Source organism: Pelophylax lessonae (assembly GCF_965119305.1).
Source record: "Pelophylax lessonae genome assembly, chromosome: 9".
NCBI classification, from domain to species: Eukaryota; Metazoa; Chordata; class Amphibia; order Anura; family Ranidae; genus Pelophylax; species Pelophylax lessonae.
In genome coordinates this window covers 271,409,117-271,431,523 of record NC_138776.1, presented here as the reverse complement: position 1 = coordinate 271,431,523, position 22,407 = coordinate 271,409,117, and the positions used below count along the sequence as shown (strand labels likewise).

General features: G+C 46.4%; 4 protein-coding genes across 4 annotated transcripts in view; all 4 read left to right on the top strand.

The window, feature by feature from the left end:
- The window catches only part of LOC309564465 (uncharacterized protein), a gene marked incomplete at both ends in the record, with an annotated part of 1,172,539 nt that overhangs the window by 622,876 nt on the left and 527,256 nt on the right, over positions 1 to 22,407 (top strand).
- The window catches only part of LOC309562957 (uncharacterized protein), a gene marked incomplete at its 5' end in the record, with an annotated part of 162,605 nt that overhangs the window by 122,174 nt on the left and 18,024 nt on the right, over positions 1 to 22,407 (top strand). The gene's annotated exons all lie outside the window — the stretch shown is intronic.
- LOC309562899 (uncharacterized protein) lies at positions 1,227 to 14,490 on the top strand. The gene is made up of 3 exons (XM_082267219.1): positions 1,227 to 1,357; positions 1,438 to 1,632; positions 14,264 to 14,490. The coding sequence occupies exons 1-3, from the start codon at positions 1,253 to 1,255 to the stop codon at positions 14,459 to 14,461; spliced, it is 498 nt and encodes a 165-aa protein (XP_082123345.1). The 5' UTR covers positions 1,227 to 1,252; the 3' UTR covers positions 14,462 to 14,490.
- Positions 16,130 to 22,407, top strand: part of LOC309562896 (uncharacterized protein) — a 142,653-nt gene continuing 136,375 nt past the window's right edge. Inside the window, exon 1 of the mRNA XM_082267216.1 lies at positions 16,130 to 16,317. The gene's annotated coding sequence lies outside the window, so the exon portion shown is untranslated. The remainder of the gene's footprint in view (positions 16,318 to 22,407) is intronic.

Below are 22,407 nucleotides of genomic sequence, written 5' to 3'. Positions count from 1 at the left end.
ATTGATGGGCATCAGTAAGGCTGAGCTGATGGGCACCAATGAGGCTGCTTTATTGGGCACCAGTGAGGCTGCATTGATGGGCACCGGTGAGGCTACATTAATGGGCACCAGTGAGGTTGCACTGATGGGCACTGGTAAGACTGCACTTATGGGCACTGGTAAGGCTGTGCTGATGGGCACTGGTGAGGCTGCATTGATGGGCACTGGTGAGGCTGCATTGATGGGCACTGGTGAGGCTGCATTGATGGGCACTGATCAAGCTGCATTGGTGGACACTGGTGAGGCTGCATTAATGGGCACTGATGAGGCTGAGCTGATGGGAGCTAGTGAGGCTGCATTGATGCGCACTTATTAGCCTGCATTGATGGGCATTGATGAGGCTGCCCTGATGCATGGCTTTACTTTTCACGAATAAGAAAATAATGGCGTTATGCTGTTTGGTTGGTATTCAATTATTTTTAGGGTTTTTATTCCCAGTCCAGCCCTGCTGCTTGGCAGTGAGGAGGCAGGAATTGTACTTTTAGAGGGAAGAATTATATTGGTTAAAATCTTTTTGAGACTTCATTTTATGCCATGGGCATCCAGTAATCCCCCCCCCCCCCCCAATCATGTCTGTCCTCTTCCTCCATAGTCACTGTGACCTCTTTTATCTCCAGCAGATGATGATACACACATATATAGTGTGGAAACCTAGATCAACCCCTTCAGGGTCAGAACATTCCTCCACTTACGGGGCCGAATATTCTCTTCATTTTGGAGATGTCACCTTTCCCACCAATCACCTTCTCACCTCATCACTCTATAGTAACAGATTATAAAATATTACGAGATTTTTTTTTTTTTTTAGCGGTGATAATATTGATGTTAAAGAGGAGTATAAAGAGGAAGATGAGGAGTATGGAGTGATGGAGGAGTTTTCTGAAGGACCCAAGGATATGATGGAGCCACCTAATATCAGGAACCCACCAGAGAGATGTCCCCGTCCTCTGTATTCCCGGGATTCCACACAGGAAGGTCACACCATCCCCCACCATCATCAGGTAGATGAGGAACAATCACTGATAGTATCATTAGGATCTGTACATTATCTGCATTGTTACCATTGATGTCATTTTTATTATATATTCAGAGTGGAAACCTGAGAGATTCTAAAGTTGAGGTTAAAGACGAAATAAAAGAGGAGGATGATGAGGATGGGGTGATGGAGGAGTCAGAGATTCCAGAAGGACACAAAGATCTGTACCAGGACACCATGGTGGAGACATCTAGCTACAGAATCCCACCAGAGAGATGTCCCCGTCCTCTGTATTCCCAGGATTCCACACAGGAAGGTCACACCATCCCCCACCATCATCAGGTAGATGAGGAACAATTATTGGTAGCTATGATTTATACACAGCATGTTTGTTACAATGAATGTTTTTTTTTATTATTTAGAGTGGAAACCTCAGGGATGATAATATTGATGTTAAAGAGGAGGATGAGGAGTATGGAGTGATGGAGGGGTTTCCAGAAGGACACAAGGATATGATGGAGCCACCTAATACCAGAAACCCACCAGAGAGATGTCCCCGTCCTCTGTATTCCCGGGATTCCACACAGGAAGGTCACACCATCCCAACATGTTACAAGGTTGGTGGGATGGAGCTGCTAGAACACAGACTCGTGAAGGCGATGTTCAGATTTTTTTATGTGATGTCACAATAATAAAGCTTATATCTTCCAGATGATATTCTCTCTCATTTTCTTGGTTTAGAGTGGAGATCCAATCGATATAGAATTTGAGGTTAAAGCAGAAGAAGAAGAGACGTATGTGAGGGATGATCAGCAGTCTATGGAGGAGGATGGAATAACGGGGACATTTATAGAGGAGGACACTCCTACAGAGATCAGCACAGGTGAGTCATTAACACTAAATCCATTCCTCCTTTTGTTACACCCATTTCCTACCAGCTGGACATTTTATACCTGATGATCTGATTGGAGGACAGACTTTTACATGGTGATAATAATGTGATAACATCCTCCAACTTTGGAACCTTAAACAGAAAGTGATAAGGAGGGAGGAGTCAACCCAATGATGGTGGTCTTCAGGATCAGTCCAGTCTTCATCTGCGTTGGTTTAGGGGAACCAATCTGCTGATGTCTAGTAATAATCTTTGTATTTCTATTTTAGCACATGGACGGGAGATGAGGAAAACCTCAGAGGATTGTCTCACTTTGTCTCCAGACTGTAAAGTAGAAGATGAGGACATCACACAGTATAGTCCAGGAGAAAACCCGGCTACCTCAAATGTCCATCCGGCACCACACAGTGTAGATGGACCATCGTATTCCTCTTATCCTGAGGAGCCTCAGACTGTGAGGGACGGTGCCGGACCATCGTATTCCTCTTATCCTGAGGAGCCTCAGACTGTGAGGGACAGTGCTGGACCATCGTATTCCTCTTATCCTGAGGAACCTCAGACTGTGAGGGACAGTGCCGGACCATCGTATTCCTCTTATCCTGAGGAACCTCAGACTGTGAGGGACAGTGCGGGACCATCGTATTCCTCTTATCCTGAGGAACCTCAGACTGTGAGGGACAGTGCTGGACCATCGTATTCCTCTTATCCTGAGGAACCTCAGACTGTGAGGGACAGTGCCGGACCACCGTATTCCTCTTATCCTGAGGAACCTCAGACTGTGAGGAACGGTGCCGTCCTTCCAACAGATAAGAGGTTTCTCTGTACTGAGTGCGGAAAATGTTTCAGTTTTAAATCACATCTTCATGTGCACAAAAGATGTCACACGGATAAGAAACCGTATTCCTGTCCTGAGTGTGGGAAATGTTTCGCACAGAAGTCCTACCTTTACAAACATCAGAAAACTCACACAGGTGAGAAGCCGTATTCCTGTCCTGAGTGCGTGAAATGTTTTTCAAAGAAGTGCTCTCTTTCTATACATCAGAGGTGTCACACAGGTGAGAAACCGTTTTCTTGTTCTGAGTGCGGGAAATCTTTTTCAGATAAGTCCAGACTTAGCACTCATCAGCGACTGCACACGGGGGAGAAGCTGTTTTCTTGTTCAACGTGTGGGAAATGTTTTATAAAAGAAGCAGAGCTTGTCACACATCAATGGACTCACACAGGGGAAAAACCTTATTCTTGTTCTGAGTGCGGGAAATGTTTTACAAAGAAATCCATTCTCCACACACACCAAAGGTCTCATACGGGGCAGAATTCACATTCCTGTCCTGAGTGCGGGAAATGTTTTTCAGTGAAGGCCCATCTTTACTCACATCTGAGGTCTCACACAGGGGAGAAGCCGTATTCCTGTCTTGAGTGCGGCAAATGTTTTTCACAGAAGTCCGATCTTGCTAGACATCAGAGATCTCACACGGGGGAGAAGCCATTTTCTTGTGCTGAGTGTGGGAAATGTTTTTCGGTTAAGTACTCTCTTAATATTCATCAGAGATTGCACACGGGTGAGAAGCCGTATTCCTGTCCTGAGTGTGGAATATGTTTTTCACGAAAGTGCAATCTATATGCACACCAGAGATCTCACATGGGGCAGAAGCCATATTCCTGTTCTGAGTGTGGAAAATGTTTTTCAGTGAAGTTCAATCTTTACAGACATCAGAGATCTCACACGGGGGAGAAGCCGTATTCCTGTCCTGAGTGTGGGAAATGTTTTACACTGAAGTCCAGTCTTTCCAAACATCAGAGATTGCACACTGGTGAGAAGTCGTATTCCTGTGCTGAGTGATGGAATTGTTCCTCACTGAAGTCCTGTCTTCCTGTACATCAGGGGTCCCACACAACCCTGGAGGTGTATTAGTGCCTTGAGTGCGGGAAATGTCTTCAATATGAATGTTGGTGGACATGTGGGGAAGAAGCACACCCTGATATACACCTCAGATATATTCCATGGCTGATCTTCATCATGTAAGAAACACTTCATAAGGAGATCAGAGATCACCAAAGACATGGATGAAGTGTTGTCCCGTGTCGGTCATTGATAGCAGGAGAAAAATAAAAATGGAGTCCTTACCTTTCATTGGCTGAGTATATTTTGTGCGGGAAGATTTCACAAACACTTACAGATCTGGTTGTTATAAATGTGTTGATGAAATGTGACCCGCATTCCCCCAGTCATTGCGAATTGGGATTTCCATCTAGTGGCCATAATGTCCTTTCCTGACAGATGTCCATGGCAGCATACGTTTGGGTAGCCTCGCTCTCGTTCCTCCCCCATAAGACCCCACCCCCATAAATGTTCAGGATAAGCCAATGGCTGCGTTCCTTTTTTGTCCTCCCCACTTCTAGGACCAGTTTTGTATGAAGTTTTCCTACCTATTGGAAGTATTGATGGGCGGGTCTGGTGCTGGGCAGCTGTGCGGGATGTCAGGAGCTTCCTTTGGTATCCAGAAGTCTTCCAGGATGTCCAGAGTGGTCATTAAGACCCCAGCTATTATCGGGGTGGTGTTATGGCACACATATGTAGAGGATCCATGCCTGGAGAGTAGGGCTGCATGATATTGGGGAAAAAAGTATATTGCGATATTTCGTTTTTAACGCTATATATCGCGATATTTCTCCAGACAGTCTCCGGAGGAGGGATCAGTTAGCAGAGCTCAGCTTTCAGGGGATCCACCACACTCGTAGTTCTCCCGCCCGAGCCTTGTGTCGGAGCCAGAGTGTCGGTAGCAGCCTGCCTTTGTCCCGCGGTGCTCCTTCGGCATTGCTCCGGACGTCTCTCCCCCCCTCTCCTGCTGCACGTAGCCTCTCCGCCGCCATACAATCCGCCCCGTACTCCAGCCCTCCCAGCTCTCCCTCTTAGTCAACAGCCGACCATTACTCCGCCCTGCTCCGCCCATTGAGAAATATTACAGCCTGATCCCGCCCCCGATGCAGCCAGGAGAGACAATGGGCGGAGCAGGGCGGAGTAATGGTCGCTGGATACTAGAGGCAGAGCTGGGAGGGAAGTGTGGGACGGATGCAATCACTGGGAGTCCTCCTCCTAACCCCCCCCCCCCCGAGTCCAGACTTCTCCCCGCCCTGCCTAATGCCTGAAATATCGTGGCTTCGGCGATATGAATATCGCCCGTGCCTGCAGAACGATAGTCGATATCACATCGACTATCGTTCAGCCCTACTGGAGAGTGGGCCCTGCCATCAGCGGCCATTTGCATTGGCTGGGAGCCCAGCTGTTAGCGGGAGTACATTTTGTGGTGGGAGATTTCACCAACACTTACTGGTTTCTTTGCTAAAAATAATCATTCCTCATACTGTACGTGACACTCATCCCCCCCCAATGGTTCTGAATTTTGCCAGTATTTTAATTAACACAGTGATTTTCTATGCTCATCAGCTCCATCTAGTGGTCACAATGTGGCATTTCGTGATTTTTCCTGATTGAGGTATTTCAGAAAAAATATCCTGTTATGGCCACTAGATGGAGCTGATGATCATAGGAAATCACTGTGTTAAATCTTGGCCAAAGTTGATCAACGCTGGTCACACTCGGCCCATAAATCCTCTATGTATCGACCCCTTAGTTTCCTCTGTCAGGCACGGCTTCATACTAATACCTGAGATCAGACTCCTCTACTTATGAGTACAGAACACATTTAAAGACGTAAGTTAAAAAAACAAACATTGATTTCTAATGTGAGACCGCAGCAGAGTGATCCAATCTAGCTTGCATTAACCCAGTGATGGGGAACCTTGGCACCCCAGATGTTTTGGAACTACATTTCCCATGATGCTCACCTACACTGCAGAGCGCATGAGCATCATGGGAAATGTAGCTCCAAAACATCTGGGGAGCCAAGGTTCACCATCATTGCGGATTAATCTTGTTACTGCCAGAACTTTTTTTGCAATATTTTTGCACACACGTTAAAATGCACATTTCGGACCTGAAGATTTGTCATGAAAGCAGAGACCCCGGAGAATAAAATGGTGGTGATTGTTAAGGTGTTCCTCGTACACAAATTTCTCCTTAATATCCGTTCTCCTCCTCCCCCATTCTCTATGCTGTGATCTTTTCTACAATACCTTGTTATAATAATGTAACACGTTGTGTATTGTATTCTACACAGCGCACCTCTTCCTCAAGCCAAAGCTGAACCCCCTTAGTGGCGCACGCCAGTTTTTAATTTTTTTTTCTTAGTAGACACTGTAGCACGGGTCTCAAACTGGTGGCCCTCCAACTGTTGCAGAACTACAATTTCCATGAGGCATTGCAAGGCTGACAATTACAAGCATGACTCCCATAGGCAGAGGCATGATGGGACCTTCCTCTTTGGACAGTTTTATACCACTATTCATATCTTCCAATATGTATTCGTTACATTCTTTAAACTGATAGTTTATCATCCAGCATGTAATTTCGCATCCAGGGATACCAAACACAGAATATGTCACGATTACTGGATCAGGCTCAGAGTCCAGTTGCAGAAAGTAGCAGCACAACCATGGTGGACAAGCAAAAATATAGGATGGTGGTGGCGCTCAGAGGTAGTGCTGAGGGGGTAATCAGCTGCTAATGGGGGTAGGATGACAAGTGATGTATCCGGGGTGTGTGGCCGAGATGCAATGGGCGTCATGCGATGGACTTTAAATAATGTGCACAAGGGGGGATTGGAAAGTCCATGTGCAAGTCCCAGGAAGAGAAAGGTATGGGTTAACCTGAAATCCAGTACAGGATGAGTGGGTCCAGGGTGGATCCAAGAATGGATGGATGGGTAAGCACTCAGGGGTGCTGACCGGAAGAGTGAAGCCAACTCTGTGTAGACAAGTAGAGGAAAGGGAAAGCGCCTCTTGAGTGTGGTAAAAACTTTTTATTACAGTAAATGCAGTAGCAACTTACATGGAGGTAAGTGAATTCTCGTGTACAGCACATCACATTCCGGGGCCAGATGTGGATATTCACAGCATCCAGGCAGTGTCCATGAGCTTGTGGAGGACTTGAGGCCCGCTCTGGCGTCTTCTGGGTCGCGGTGGACAAGGAGGAGGAAGCTGGTGCGGCGGCAGCGTCCGTCGTCACGGAGTAGGTAAGGGCAGTGGTGGACAAGCAGGGACTGGTACACAAGAGATCATCTGGAGTGAGGGAGCAAGCAGAAGAGTAGTCATAGTCGTAGCCAAAGATCGGTACACAAGCAGTGAAGAGCAAAATGGCAGCAGGCAGAGGCTTAGTCCTGGAACGTAGCTGGAGGTCGGTACACAAGTAGAAGATTTGGGAAGATGTGGCACACAAAGCTAGATCTTGGGAAAAGCACAATAATCTGGCATCAGGAAGTTCCCAGATCAGCCTTCAATAGGAAGTTCAAAGGAGTGACCAAAGGTTCAGAGTTCACAGGAGGCTGGGCAAGGAAAAAGACTGTACAAGGTCTAGGTCACCACACAGATCAAGAATACATAGGTATCAACTGCTTGATAGCTCAGCAAGAAGAAGCACCGTCAGAAGGAACCAAGAACCTCGGTTCGAATCTGGGCCCTGACAGTAGGTCTTCTACAGCTAGACCAGGGGTATTCAAACTATGGCCCTCAAGTTATTCAGGAAGTACAATTCCCATCACGCCTAGTCATGTCTGTGAATGTCAGAGTTTTCCAATGCCTCATGGGATGTGTAGTTCTGCAACAGCTGGAGGGCCGTAGTTTGAGGATCCCTGAGCAAGAGTGTTGCCAGTTTGAGACCCCTGCACTGTAGGATTGTAAAAGACCTGGGACACCTTTTGGGTGGCTTAAGAAAAGTAGTGATGTGGCTACACAGTGGGTGTGGCCAATTTGGCTTAACAGTGGGAGGGGCTTAAAGGGGCATGGGTAACTAAATCAAAGAGCATTTTTGTAAACCGAATGTAAGAATATAGAGGTGCCGCTCTGGGGCGTCCCAGTTCAATGCCAACCGCTGAGAGTGCGGGATGGGAACGGAGCTCGTCTGGGCTCCAAATGTCAAAATGTAGCAGAGAAAGTATCCCACATTGCTGCAAATCCACTGTGAAGGTATATAAGGCAGCCTCAGCTCGGGCTCCCGCCAGGCCATGCCTCCGATGCGTTTTGCTCTGCCCCTGGAGCTTAATCATGGAGCATTTTTGTACCCATAAAATATGCTTAGATTAAGTAACTGTGGCACAGAGAAGTATATGTGCAGCCATAAGTGACAGAGAGTGCAGCGCAGAAATCTGCTGTGAAGGAATAAGAGGCAGCCTCAGCTCGGGCTCCAGCCTGGCCATGCCTCTGATGCATTTCTCTCTGCCCCCAGAGCTTAATCATTTTTGTACCCATAAAATACGCTTAGATTAAGTAACTGTGGCAGAAGGAAGTCACTGGGCAGCTGTAAGTGACAGAGTGCAGTGCAGAAATCCACTGTGAAGGAATATGAGGCAGCCTCAGCCCAAGCTCAGGCCATGCTCCCGATGCATTTCGCTCCACCCCTATTGAGCTTAAACATGTACCCCCAAAAAAAGCTTAGGTTACACAACAATGGCACAGGGAAGTCACTGGGCAGTCGTAATTGACAGAGCGCAGCGCATGTTCTACTATGTGTACACCCAGATCCAGAGTGACAGTACAGTGTGTCTTGCTATGTGTGTACACAGATACAATGTAGCAGAGTCCCCCCCCCCCCATGTCCCACCCCCTGTTCACACACACATACATTCAGGGTGGGATGTATACTTTGTTTCCAGTAATAATAAAGTTGGTAGTGAAGTTCCTGTCTCCTCCCCAGCTCTCCCCTCTCACCAGCCTTGCGGACGTCCTTGCCTTCCCTGGGTCATCCAGCTACTGGTACAGGTTGAGGAAGTCGTCCTCCCTCCAGTGGGATCACCCCGAGCCAGAGCAGCCATAGGAGGAGAGGTGGGACTCTGCCTGTCCAGGACATCACCACGTTGACAGAGCTGTGCCAGCCTGGGCACTGCTCTCCTCTTTTTGGGATGTGAGGTCTCTGGGAGGTGGGCTCGGTGCAGATCAGCCCCCTCTCTACATCCTGGCTGGGGGGGCTGATCTGCACCGATCCCACCTCCCCCCTTATCCGGCCTTCCTCCCTGAAAGTGACCTCACCCTTGTCTTGGGGCATTGATGAGCAAATTCACCCCGTGTGTAAGGTGAGTGAACCTGTTCAAGGTTCCCAGCAAAACCCAGAAGAACCCACCCCCAGGGTGGGTCTCTAATTTGACCCATGGCACATTGCACATAGTCATCTGCAGCCGGGGGTATGAAGACGGCTCCAGAAGAGTTAACACAGTGCGGAGTAAAGCAAGTGGTTGCCAAGGGTAATGGAGATCTAACAAGCAGCCTGTACCCGTAATTGGTGGGACATCCTCTTGTAGCGAAGGAGTTGTTGTCGACATTATCTCCCCTGGTGGTCCGTCTCCCATAGCATACCCACTAGGTATGGAAGAGGAAGAGATAACAGAGCAGGCGTGGAGTCAGCGCTAGGTGCCCGAAAGGACTCCATTTCATTTCTGGGAGTGAGGTAGCCAAAATACACTGGACAGGTGGAGTGGGCTTAGGCTCAGCGTGTCCCTCCTAAATGCGGTTGTGATAGGGAAAGTGTACATTGACACAGGAACGAGAGAGCTAACCGGAGGGCAGTTTATTGTTCAAGTGTACATGGTGCACGGCCATCTCTAGAGTTGGAAGTCTGCCTTAAGGTTGAGGTATCCTTGAAAGCAGCTCCCCCTTGTCCTGGAAAAACAAATATATCAGGCACATCTGCCGCACAGTTTATTCAAAAAGTCCATGAAAGTCTATGTATGGGGAGGAAGTCTAACATATAGGGCAGCCATCAAGTGAACCAAGAAGCCAGGGGTTCCAACAGGGCTAAGGATGAACAAAAACCATTTATTAGTGTGCAATAAAACACTCACATTGGTTCAGGGTAACAGGTACAGGTAGGCACCCACCTGGGTGTATCCCGTGTGGGGGTGTGCATCATCCAGTAAGCGCCGCCATCAGAAGAAAGCGTATCCCCTCTTTACCGTAGCCGGCAATAGCGGTGGATGGAGCAGGAGTGGGAACGAAGCTAGAGATTCCTTCAGATGAAACTGAGGCTTGGTAAGCGGTCGTGGGTGGATGATGTCACAAGAGTGCGACGCGTTTCTGAGCGTGCGTGCTGCTGATGGACAGGCAGCCGCACTCCTTCTTCATAGCAATTTACCTGTTACCCTGAACCCATGTGAGTGTTTTATTACACACTAATAAATGCTTTAAAAGTCTACACTTAGAGGCGCCTCTTCTTATTGTTCAACCCCCCCCCCCCGTCCTGGGGCACTTATGAGCAAACTTACCCTGTGTGTCAGATGAGTGATACCGTTCAAGGAGGCCAGAGTAACCAAGAAGAACCCACCCTGGAGTAGGCCTCTCATGTGACCCACACTTTGTGGCCGACGAGGAGAGGAACATGGAGAGAGTGTCACCCGCGTGCCCTAAATACAGTACATGCACACAGCACAAGGCCAGGCTCACAGTGTGGGGTTGATTTACTAAAAGCTAATAGACTAGTAAGTGCAGTTGCTCCAGAGCTTAGTAAATGAGGGAAAGCTCTGCTAATTTCCTTCATCCAATCATGTATAAGCAAAAATGCTGTTCTTTTTTTAAAATTTTCCTTGAATGTGATTGGGTGTTCTTTACAAAGTCAAGCTTCACCTCATTTACTAGCTGCACTTAGCTATACAGTAAACCCCCCTCCATTGCGGGGGTTACGTTCCGGACCCAGCCGCGAAAAGTGAAAATCCGCAAAATAGAAAAACCCTATTAAAATGCATTGTAGGCATGTTTTTTTTTACTGACATTGTACGTGTAAAAGCATTTTAAGGTCTTTAACCCTCCTCTTGTGTTAGGGTCAGAACTGACCCATTTTCAGGTTTTGAATGTCTATAAGTATCACATAAATTTGTTTATTGCATCAAGATTTTTTTACTTTGTCAGGAACCTCTATTTAAACAATGTAATAGAAAAATAATCCTTTTCACTAAATTATAAAATACTGTGGTGAAAATTAAGACGTTCATGGTGTTAGGGTCAATTCTGACCCAGTTATAATAGAAAGGTCTAAGGGGTCACACCAAAAATATTAAAACCAATCTTTTCAAGGATAAAGAAGCCTAACAAGGTAACCAAGAGGTAAGAAACAAATTTGATGATAAATAATTATTCAGAAGGTATTTTATGGCTGATTTAAAACACTGACCCTAAACATCATGGATAGTAACGGAATTCTAACATAAGAGGAGGGTTAAACACACTTTTAAAACAATAGAAACTCATTTAAACACATAAAAGATACTGAGAGACAGAGCAAGAGCTATGGAAAACACAAAAATATTTCATTTTTAATGATTTATATAGTAAAATAACATTACAAAAAAAACCGCAATATACCGGGACAGCAAAAACTGAACCGCGATGGAGCGGGGGTTTACTGTATTTGACTTTAGTAAATCAACCTCTACGAGAAGTTTCTCAGGGCTGCAGTTCCTCTGAGCTCTACAAGGTGGTGATCTCACTTCTAGCCAGACAGGAAGTCTCTATGGAAGACAGGAAGTGATGTCAGCCACAGACAGGAAGTGATGTCAGGTTATAAATAGGACGTTCTGGGTGAGAGGAGTTCGGGAAGACGTAGCGAGTAGACGTCGCTGAAAGTGGCAGCAGAGGAGGTAATAAGATCTTATTTTCTATTTACACCCAGTAACCCCCCGTCATGTCCGTCCTCTTCCTCCATAGTCACTGTGACCTCTTTTATCTCCAGCAGATGATGATACACACATATATAGTGTGAAAACCTAGATTAACACCTTCAGGGTCAGAACATTTCCCCACTTACAGGGCCGGAACATTCTCTGCATTTTGTAGATGTGTCACCTTTCCCACCAATCACCTTCTCACCTCATCAATCTATACTAATGGATTATGCGATAATACGGGATGGGGCTTTATGTAGAGGAGGATTCATAATACGTATGTTTAATGTTATAATCTTTAAGCCTCCTACACAGGGGACATTGTTACAGCGGCTGCTTTTGGCTTCCAGCATTTTTTCTGCAGCCAGTAAACTCCCCAGCATGTTATCCAATGTGTCCAATCACACATAAGGCTTTTATCAGCGTTTTTTGGCAGGGGCATTTTCTCGCTAGAAAAAAAAATCCTCAAAACGAATGGGTTTGATCCTCATCCTTTAAAAATGCTCTAAGGCTGGATTCACACATATGTGAATTGTATGTGGGTTTCCACAGCTCCAATTCACATGACATGCGAGTGTGACCGGCTCTTGATGGAGCCATTCACGTATATGTCTGGGGCGGCCGCAGTCCAGATTGAAAAAGGATCCTGTGCTTGTTGGGTCTGAGTTAGGTGCGAATTCAGACAAAAATTCACAGCTGAATTTCTGAACAGACACCCACCGGACCCTAGGTCCGAACCTGCGGCCGCACATATGTGAACCCGGCCTTACTCTGAAAACAGCTAAAAAACACGTTCTACAGCTAACCCTACTGCTGTTTTTATAACATCCAGTGTGTCTGAGGCGTTATGGAGATGGTAATAACTATTCCTGATGTCTGTGAAGGTTCAACACAAGGGATGTGTCTGGATGGTGACTGTATCAAGGCTACTTCACCTCCACCTAAGAACTGTACTTGAATCACCTCCATCAGATCGCCCCCTGCAGCTATTACCCCCTTCCCCTCCCTTTAGATTGTAAGCTCCATGAGATGGGCCCTCCTAATTCTCCTGTATTGAACTGTATTGTAATTGTAATGTTCCCCCTTTATATTGTAAAGTGCTATATAAACTCTTGGCACTATATTAACCCTGTATAATAATAAAAATATAATAATTACTTTTGTGTTTTATAAGCTTTATGTAGATATATTGAGGGATAATAACTGTTCCTGATGTCTGTGAAGGTTCAACACAAGGGATGTGTCTGGATGGTGACTGTATCATTGTGTGTGTCAGGTTCCTATAAGGTGTCAGGATGTCACTGTCTATTTCTCCATGGAGGAGTGGGAGTATTTAGAAGGACACAAGGATCTCTACAAGGACGTCATGATGGAGAATCAGCCGCCCCTCACATCACCGGGTAAGAGGAGACTTTATTGTAAAGGAGAGAGCAGTATGGAGGGTCCACCTAGATCCCCCATCATCTGATAAACACATAGAAACAATGTATTCAGTCAGTGTGTGTGTTTCCTACAGATGGATCCAGTAATGGGAACCCAACAGAGAGATGTCCCCGTCCTCTGTATTCCCGGGATTCCACACAGGAAGGTCACACCATCCCTCACCATCATCAGGCAGATTAGGAACAATCAATGCTAGTTATGATTTATACACAAGCATTTTTGTTACGATAAATGTTTTATTATATTTTCAGAGTGGAAACCTCGGGGATGATAATATTGTTGCTAATGAAGAGTATAAAGAGGAGGATGAGGAGTATGGAGTGATGGAGGAGTATTCTGAGGGACTCCAGGATATGATGGAGCCACCTAATACCAGGAACCCACCAGAGAGATGTCCCCGTCCTCTGTATTCCCGGGATTCCACACAGGAAGGTCACACCATCCCTCACCATCATCAGGTAGATGATTGACAATTATTGGTAGTTATGATTTATATACAAGCATGCTTGTTACAATGAATGTTTTATTATATATTCAGAATGAAAACCCCAAGGATAATATTGTTGTAAAAGAAGAATTTACAGAGGAGGATGAAGAGTATGGAGTGATAAAGTTTCCAGAAGGACACAAGCAGCTCTCCAAGGATGTCATGATGGAGCTTCCAAATACCAGAAACCCCCCAGAGAGATGTCCCCGTCCTCTGTATTCCCAGGATTCCACACAGGAAGGTCACACCATCCCTCACCATCATCAGGTAGATGATTGACAATTACTGTTAGTTAAGATTTCTACACAACCATGTTTATTGCAATGAATTTTCTATTATATATTCAGAGTGGAGACCTGGAGGATTATAATATTATTGTTAAAGAAGAGGATGAGGAGTGTGGAATGATGGAGGAGTTTTCAGAAGGACACAAGGATATGATGGAGCCACCTAATGCCAGAAACCCACCAGAGAGATGTCCCCGTCCTCTGTATTCCAGGGATTCCACACAGGAAGGTCACACCATCCCTCAATGTTACAAGGTTGGTGGGATGGAGCTGTTAGAACATGGACTCGTGGAAGCAATTTGTGTATTTTTTTTATGTGATGTCACAGTTATAAAGCTTATATTTTACAGATGATGTTCTCTCATTCTCTTGGTTTAGGGTGAAGATCTGATAGATATAAAAGTTGAGGTTAAATCAGAAGAAGAAGAGACGTATGTGAGGGATGATCAGCAGTCTATGGAGGAGGATGGAATAACGGGGACATTTATAGAGGAGGACACTCCTACAGAGATCAGCACAGGTGGGTCATTAAATACATTCCTCCACCCATACTGCTCACTGATTGGTCCAGAGTAGGGCGGGGACTGGGTGATACCAGCCTGTAATACCCTGGTCACTTTCCTGAGCTGTGTTCCCCGTCCTGTATTCCTGTATTTACATAGTTAGAGTTAGTGAGGTTGAAAAAAGACACAAGTCCATCCGGCTCAACCAATAAAAAACAAAAACCAGTAGAGAAAACACAACCATACAAACCCATATACACAATCCTATACCCGCTGTTGATCCAGAGGAAGGAGAAACCCCCCCCAGCAAAGCATGATCCAATTTCCTTCAACAGGGGGAAAAAAATCCCTTCCTGATCCACCGAGAGGCAATTCGGATATTTACCTATAAATATTAGTACCCACTACCCAGTTATATTATGTATTTCTGTCGGATAATCTTCCTTCTCTGTGCTGCAGACACAATTTATGTCTCTAGACTGGATTTATGGAGATTCTGGGGTTCAGCTGGCAACAAAATGTTGATAGTCACCATAGACGTTGCTCAGCCTAGACACCTGGGGTATGTACCTTGGATCTTCTGCCCCATGCCCGGGTCTAGGAAGATCTCTGACAGAACAATTCTCCCGGGGTTACTTGCTCTGTTATTTGCTGGCTGTGCCGGGTGGAGGGATATGTCTGTATAGTCTCACACCCAAGTCACTGAGTGCATTCTGACCCCTGCACTATATACTCTATGTTGTACATTACATACTCCTGACTCCTATTCGGCCCGTGTGCAGGGCACCCCTGAAGGTGGTGAGAGCAAGTGCTATGCCCAACGAAGCAGGGGTTGCCAGCTGCAACAGGCTGAAGTGATGAGGAGATGGCGGCTGGACGAGCAGGATCCCTCAGATGTTCCAGATGAGACTTGGCAGAAGGGAGAGTTGAAAGCAGGGTCAGGAGCAAGGCCAGTAGTTATTCACGGAATATCAGCGAGGGGTAAGGCAGCAAGCAGAGTCAGAAGTACGCCGGGGTCATACCCTGGCTATCAGGCAGCAGCGAGTCAATGGAGCAAACCAAGGGTCAAAGCTAGGAATGGAGACAAGACAGATCAAAGGCAAGCCGGGTCGGTAACAGGAAATCCAATGATAGCAGAGACAGGAAAACGGGAACCCACGGGGAAGCTGAAGATCATCCAGCAACTTGTGGATCAGACTGCTGGCTTTAAATAGGGTACTGGGCGCCAGGATCTGTCACACATTGCTTGCATAAATGCAGTTTATTGTTCGCGGATGTGCACGCAAGCGCAATTGCAATGGCGAACACCTAGATGCCCACAATCTGCAATTCCATTGGGCATTAGAAGAACCTTAAACAGAAAGTGATAAGGAGGGAGGAGTCAGTAACCCAATGATGGTGGTCTTCAGGATCAGTCCAGTCTTCATCTTGATTGTCCCCCCCCCCCCCCCTTTTCCCCCTCCGGAAGACCCATTTACTAGTTACCTTGAGGGGGGAATTGTAAGATCCTCAGAGACAAAGCTGCCTGATGTGGGCGGAGTTCTGGTTTAGGGGAACCAATCTGCTGATGTCTAGTAATAATCTTTGTATTTCTATTTTAGTACATGGACGGGAGATGAGGAAAACCTCAGAGGATTGTCTCACTTTGTCTCCAGACTGTAAAGTAGAAGATGAGGACATCACACAGTATAGTCCAGGAGAAAACCCGGCTACCTCAAATGTCCATCCGGCAACACACAGTGTAGATGGACCATCTTATTCCTCTTATCCTGAGGAACCTCTGACTGTGAGGGACGGTGCCGGTTCATCGTATTCCTCTTATCCTGAGGAACCTCAGACTGTGAGGGACAGTGCCGGGCCATCGTATTCCTCTTATCCTGAGGAACCTCAGACTGTGAGAGACGGTGCCGTCCTTCCAACACATAAAAGGTTTCCTTGTCCGCAGTGTGGGAAGCTTTTCCGTTCTAATGCCCATCTTATTGTCCATAAAAGATTTCACACGGGTGAGAAGCCGTATTCCTGTCCTGAGTGCGAGAAATGTTTTTCAGATAAGTCCAATCTTCACACTCATCAGCGAGTGCACACGGGGGAGAAGCCATATTCCTGTTCTACATGTGGGAAACGTTTTATAAAAAAAGCAGAGCTTGTCACACATCAATGGTCTCACACGGGGGAAAAGCCTTATTCTTGCTCTGAGTGCGGGAAATGTTTTACAAGCAAATCCATTCTCAGCAGACACCAAATGTCTCACACAGGGGAGAAGCCACATTCCTGTCCTGAATGTGGGAAATGTTTTTCAGTGAAGGCCCATATTACCATACATCTTAGGTCTCACACGGGGGAGAAGCCACATTCCTGTCCTGAGTGCGGGAAATGTTTTTCAGTGAAGTCCAGTCTTTACAGACATCAGAGATCTCACATTGGGGAGAAGCCACTTTCCTGTCCCGAGTGCGAGAAATGTTTTTCATTAAAGGCCCATCTTTACTCACATCTGAAGTCTCACACGGGTGAAAAGCCACATTCCTGTTCTGAGTGTGGGAAATGTTTTTCAATGAAGTCCAGTCTTTACAGACATCAGAGAACTCACACGAGGGAGAAGCCGTATTGTCCCAAGTGAGGGAATTGTCACTCACAGAAGTCCTCTGTTTACAGTCATCTGAGTTTGGTCACGGAGGAGAATGAACTTTCCTGGTGTGAGTGAGGGAATTGTTCCTCACTGAAGTCCTGTCTTCCTGTACATCAGGGGTCCCACAGAACCCTGGAGGTGTATTAGTGCCTTGAGTGCAGAAAATGTCTTCTATATGAATGTTGGTGGACATGTGGGGAAGAAGCTCACCCTGATATACACCTCAGATATACTCCATGGCTGATCTTCATCATGTAAGAAACACTTCATAAGGAGATCAGAGATCACCAAAGACATGGATGAAGTGTTGTCCCGTGTTGACCATTGATAGCAGGAGAAAAATAAAAATGGAGTCCTTACCTTTCATTGGCTGAGTACATTTTGTGCGGGAAGATTTCACAAACACTTACAGGTCTGCTTTTTTTTAAAAAAAAAAATCATTCCCCCAATGGTTCTGAGTTTTGGCAGTATTATTTTAATTAACAAGGTTATTTCCTGTAATCATCAGCACCATCTAGTGGCCAAAATGTGGTATTTTGCAATTTTTCCAGATTGAGGTATTTCAGGGAAAATATCTCACTATGGCCACTAGATGGAGCTGATGATCATAGAAAATCACTGTGGTAAATTATGGCCAAAGTTTATCCCGGCTGAACAAATGCTCGTTCACTGCCAGAGCTGTTTTTGTATCATTTTTGCACGCGTGGTAAAATGCAGATTTTTGGGCCTGAAGATTAGATTAAACCCCCAAACATTTTCTGAAAGCAGAGACCCTGGAGAACAAAATAGTAGTTATTGTTAAGGTGTTCCTCGTACACAAATGTCCCCTTAATATCCAGGTTTGTTTTCTCCTTCTCCCCATTTTCTATGGTGTGATATTTTCTACAATACTTTGTTATAATAATGTAACACGTTGTGTATTGTATTCTACACAAATTATTAATTACTTTGCGGCAGTTCCACCTCGAAGAACAAGCCTGCCTGCTGTCACATCCACCATGTAGGGGATTTCTGGGACCTGCAGTCAGCCCTGGGGTCACCAGCTGCTGGATACTGCCATCATGGACTCTTACCTGTCCAGGTATGCTGGGGCAGCCACAAGCCTGAGTTGAGGGATTAGGGTTGTTAGGGAAAGACTGTTACTCTTGTTATCCGGAATGACCAAGCTTTTCAGTAAAGCTTTTGAAACTTTGTCCTTGTCTTGTCTGAAGTTACTGAAGGAGTGTATGCGAGTAGGCGGCACATTGTACATAGTCATCTGCAGCCGGGGTCAGTAAAGCACACCGGGGGTATAAAGATGGCTACAGAAACAATAACACGGTTCAGAGTACAAGCAAGTGGATACAAGCTAGAGATCTAACAAGCAGCCTGTCCCCGTGATTGGTGGGACATCCTTTTGTAGAGAAGGAGTTGTTGTAAGGCATTATCTCCTATAGCAATGGGAGGCAATCAGGACTTAGAGGTTCCCAGTCTGGGCACTAGGTACGGAAGAGATAACAGAGCGTTAGTGTGACGTTTTTGGTGGGACTCCATTCTGTTGCTGGGAGTGGGGTAACGGAGATACGCTGGGTGGGTGGAGTGGGCATAAGTTCAGCGTGTCCCTCCTAAATGCGTCTGTGATAGTGAAGGTGTACATTGACACAGGAACGGGAGAGCTAACTGGAGGGCAGTTTATTGTTCAAGTGTACACAGTGCACGGCCATCTCAAGAGTTGGAGGTCTGCCTTAGGGTTGAGGTATCCCTGAAAGCGGCCTCCCCCTTGTTCCAGGGCATTGATGAGCAAACTTACCCCATGTGTAAGGTAAGTGACCCTGTTTAAGATGCCCAGCATAACCCAGAAGGACCCACCCTGGAGTAGGCCTCTCATGTGACCCACACTTGGCGGCCAACGAGGGGAAGAACATGCAGAAAGTGTCACTTGTGTGCCCTACATACAGTACATACTAAGCACAAGGCCGGGTTCACACTGTGGGGTTGATGTACTAAAGGCTCAGAGTCTGTGCATTTTCAAGTGCAGTTGCTCCAGAGCTTAGTAAATGAGGGAAAGCTCTCCTGGTTTCCATCATCCAATCATATGTAAACAGAAATGCTGTTTTTTTTTTAAAAATGTCCTTGAATGTGATTGGGTATTCTTTGCAACGTCAAGCTTCACTTAATTTACTAAGCTGCACTTGCATGGTGCACAGTCTATTTGCCTTTAGGCTCAGTTCACACTGTTGCGACCTGCAGTGCAACTTTGCCAGACGACTTCGGTGCAACTTTTAAGCGACTTCAGGGAATGCTTGGGTAATCTTCCCGCAATGTCGGATCCAAATGACATCAATTAAGATGAGGATCCGACTTGGAGGCAACTTTCAATAAAGCCTATGGGCACAAATCAGATAGAAGTCGCCTTGAAGTTGTACAGGAACCATTTTTAAAGTCGGAGCTACTTCAGTAGTGCTAATTGAGAGACGGCTCTTATTGACTAAAACGGGATCTCACAGGTGTCTCACAAGTCGGATCCAAGCCATGGCAGTGTGAACTGAGCCTAAGTAAATCAATACCTACGAGACGTTTCTCGGAGCTGCAGTTCCTCTGAGCTCCACAAGGTTATGATCGCACTTCTACCCAGACAGGAAGTCTCTATGGAAGACAGGAAGTGATGTAAGGCAAAAACAGGAAGTGATGTCTGGTATAAATAGGAAGTTCCGGGTTAGAGGTAATCAGACGGAAGTCGAGAGGAGACATTGCTGGAAGTGGCAGCAAAGGAGGTAATAAGATCTTATTTTCAATTTAGTTGTTATCATACAGGATTTATATATTATTATTATTATACGGGATTTATATATTATTATTATACGGGATTTATATAGTGCAGACAGATTACTCAGCGCTGTACAACATAAGGGCAGTTATTATACAATATAATAATGGAGGAATCAGAGGGCCCTGCTCCTGAGAGCTTACAATCTAGGAAGGAGGGTCAAGTGATACAAAAGGTAATAGCTTTGAGGATGAGCTGATGGAGAAAATAAAAGTACAGTTGTTAGATGGGTGCGGGATAGGCTTCTCTGAATAGAAGGTTTTCAGGGATCGTCTAAAAGCAAACAGAGTAGGAGATAATCTGACAGATTGGGGACAGGAGCTCCATAGGATGAGAGAGGCTCGGGAGAAGTCCTGGAGGAGGTGATGAGGGAGCTAGAGAGCAGAAGGTGTTGGGAGGAATGAAGAAAACGATTAGGTTGGTATTGTGAGACTAGGCTAGTGATGTACCTGGGGGCTGAGTTGTGGATGACTTTGTAAGTTGTTGTTAGTAATTTAAATTGAATTTGTTGGGTTAGAGGAAACCAGTGGAGGGATTGGCAGAAAGGGGTGGAGGACTCTGAATGGAAGCCAGTGGAGGGATTGGTAGAGAGGGGTGGGGGACACTGAATGGAGACCAGTGGAGGGATTGGCACAGAGGGATGGAGGACACCGAATGGAGGGCAGTGGAGGGATTGGCACAGAGGGATGGAGGACACCGAATGGAGGGCAGTGGAGGGATTGGTAGAGAGGGGTGGAGGACACCGAATGGAGGCCAGTGGAGGGATTGGTAGAGAGGGGTGGAGGACACTGAAGGGAAGTCAGTGGAGGGATTGACAAAGAGGGTTGGAGGACACTGAAGGATAGCCAGTGGAGGGATTGGTAGAGAGGGGTGGATGACACCGAATGGAGGCCAGTGGAGGGATTGGCACAGAGGGGTGGAGGCCAGTGGAGGGATTGGCTGAGAGGGGTGGAGGACACTGAAGGGAAGCCAGTGGAGGGATTGTCAGAGAGGGGGTGGAGGACACTGAAGAGAAGCCAGTGGAGGGATTGGCAGAGAGGGGTGGAGGGATTGGCAGAGAGGGGAGAAGGTCACTGAAGGGAAACCAGTGGAGGGATTGTCAGACAGGGGTGGAGGAAACTGATTGGAGATCAGTGGAAGGAGTGGCAGAGAGGGGTGGAGGACACTGAATGGAGGCCAGTGGTGGGATTGGTAGAGAGGGGTGGAGGACACTGAATGGAGGGCAGTGAAGGGATTGGTAGAGAGGGGTGGAGGACACCGAATGGAGGGCAGTGGAGGGATTGGTAGAGAGGGGTGGAGGACACCGAATGGAGGGCAGTGGAGGGATTGGTAGAGAGGGGTGGAGGACACCGAATGGAGGCCAGTGGAGGGATTGGCACAGAGGGGTGGAGGCCAGTGGTGAGATTGGCTGAGAGGGGTGGAGGACACTGAAGGGAAGCCAGTGGAGGGATTGGCAGAGAGGGGTGGAGGAAACTGAATGGAGATCAGTGGAGGGATTGGCAGAGAGGGGTGGCAGACACGGAGCAGTTTGTAAAGTGGATGAGTCTGGCAGCAGGGTTTAAGATGGACTGAAGGGGGGATAGTCTATGTAATGGTAAGCCAATGAGGAGAGACTTGCAGTACTCGAGCCGAGAGATGACCAGGATGGTTGTGCTATCGATCTTGACAGCAACGTCAGGAGAAGGGTCACGTGGGGGAGGAAATATTGTGAGTTTGGTTGTGGATAGATTGAGTTTGAGGAAGTGAATTAGCTGCTTTGTGGTGTCATTGGTTAGGAAGGGGCGTATCTTGGAGATGTTGCAGAGGTTGAGGTGGCAAGCTTTGGACGGTGATTGAAGAGTCCCTACCCTTCCTTACTTCTCTTTTCCCCCCACTAACCTTTCCTGGTGGTTATTCTTTCCCCTACCTCTCGCTTGTCTTTCCCTCCCCCTTCAATTTCTTCTCTTTTTACTCTCTAACTACCCTGAGGTCTGCCACTTAGCTATTTGATTGCTTAACGACTATTTACTGTGGTCTCAGATATTATTCTCGTTGCTTTGTGGTATTTTGTGTATTCATTGTACCTCTACCTGTTGGTTAACCATGATCCTCATTTGAATTACGAATACTACTGTTTGTACAATGTTTGCTTTTTTATTCTTAAATAAAAGTTTACTTTCTTGAAAAAAAAAAAAAGATTTAATGTCTGAGGTTTACAACCACTTTACCTGTGCAGAAACCCTTCTATTACAGCCCCCCCCCCCCCTTTTCACATCCACATCCTTTTATTGTGTGACCAATACCATCCAATTAATTCTTGCATTCATTTCCCAAAGTTTTCCGTCTACAAGGAAATCTGTATAGATCAAATTACGTCACCAACGAGGATGGAGGAGGACCGGAGTCGCATGACTGAGAAGATCCTAAACCTCACCCTGGAGATCATCTACCTGCTGACCGGAGAGGTGAGGAGGATTCTGGGAGGTCACATGACATCACTCTTATCTCTATTAATAATACACAGACCTGACCGGAGAGGTGAGGGGGATTCTGGGAGGTCACATGACATCACTCTTATCTCTATTAATAATACACAGACCTGACCGGA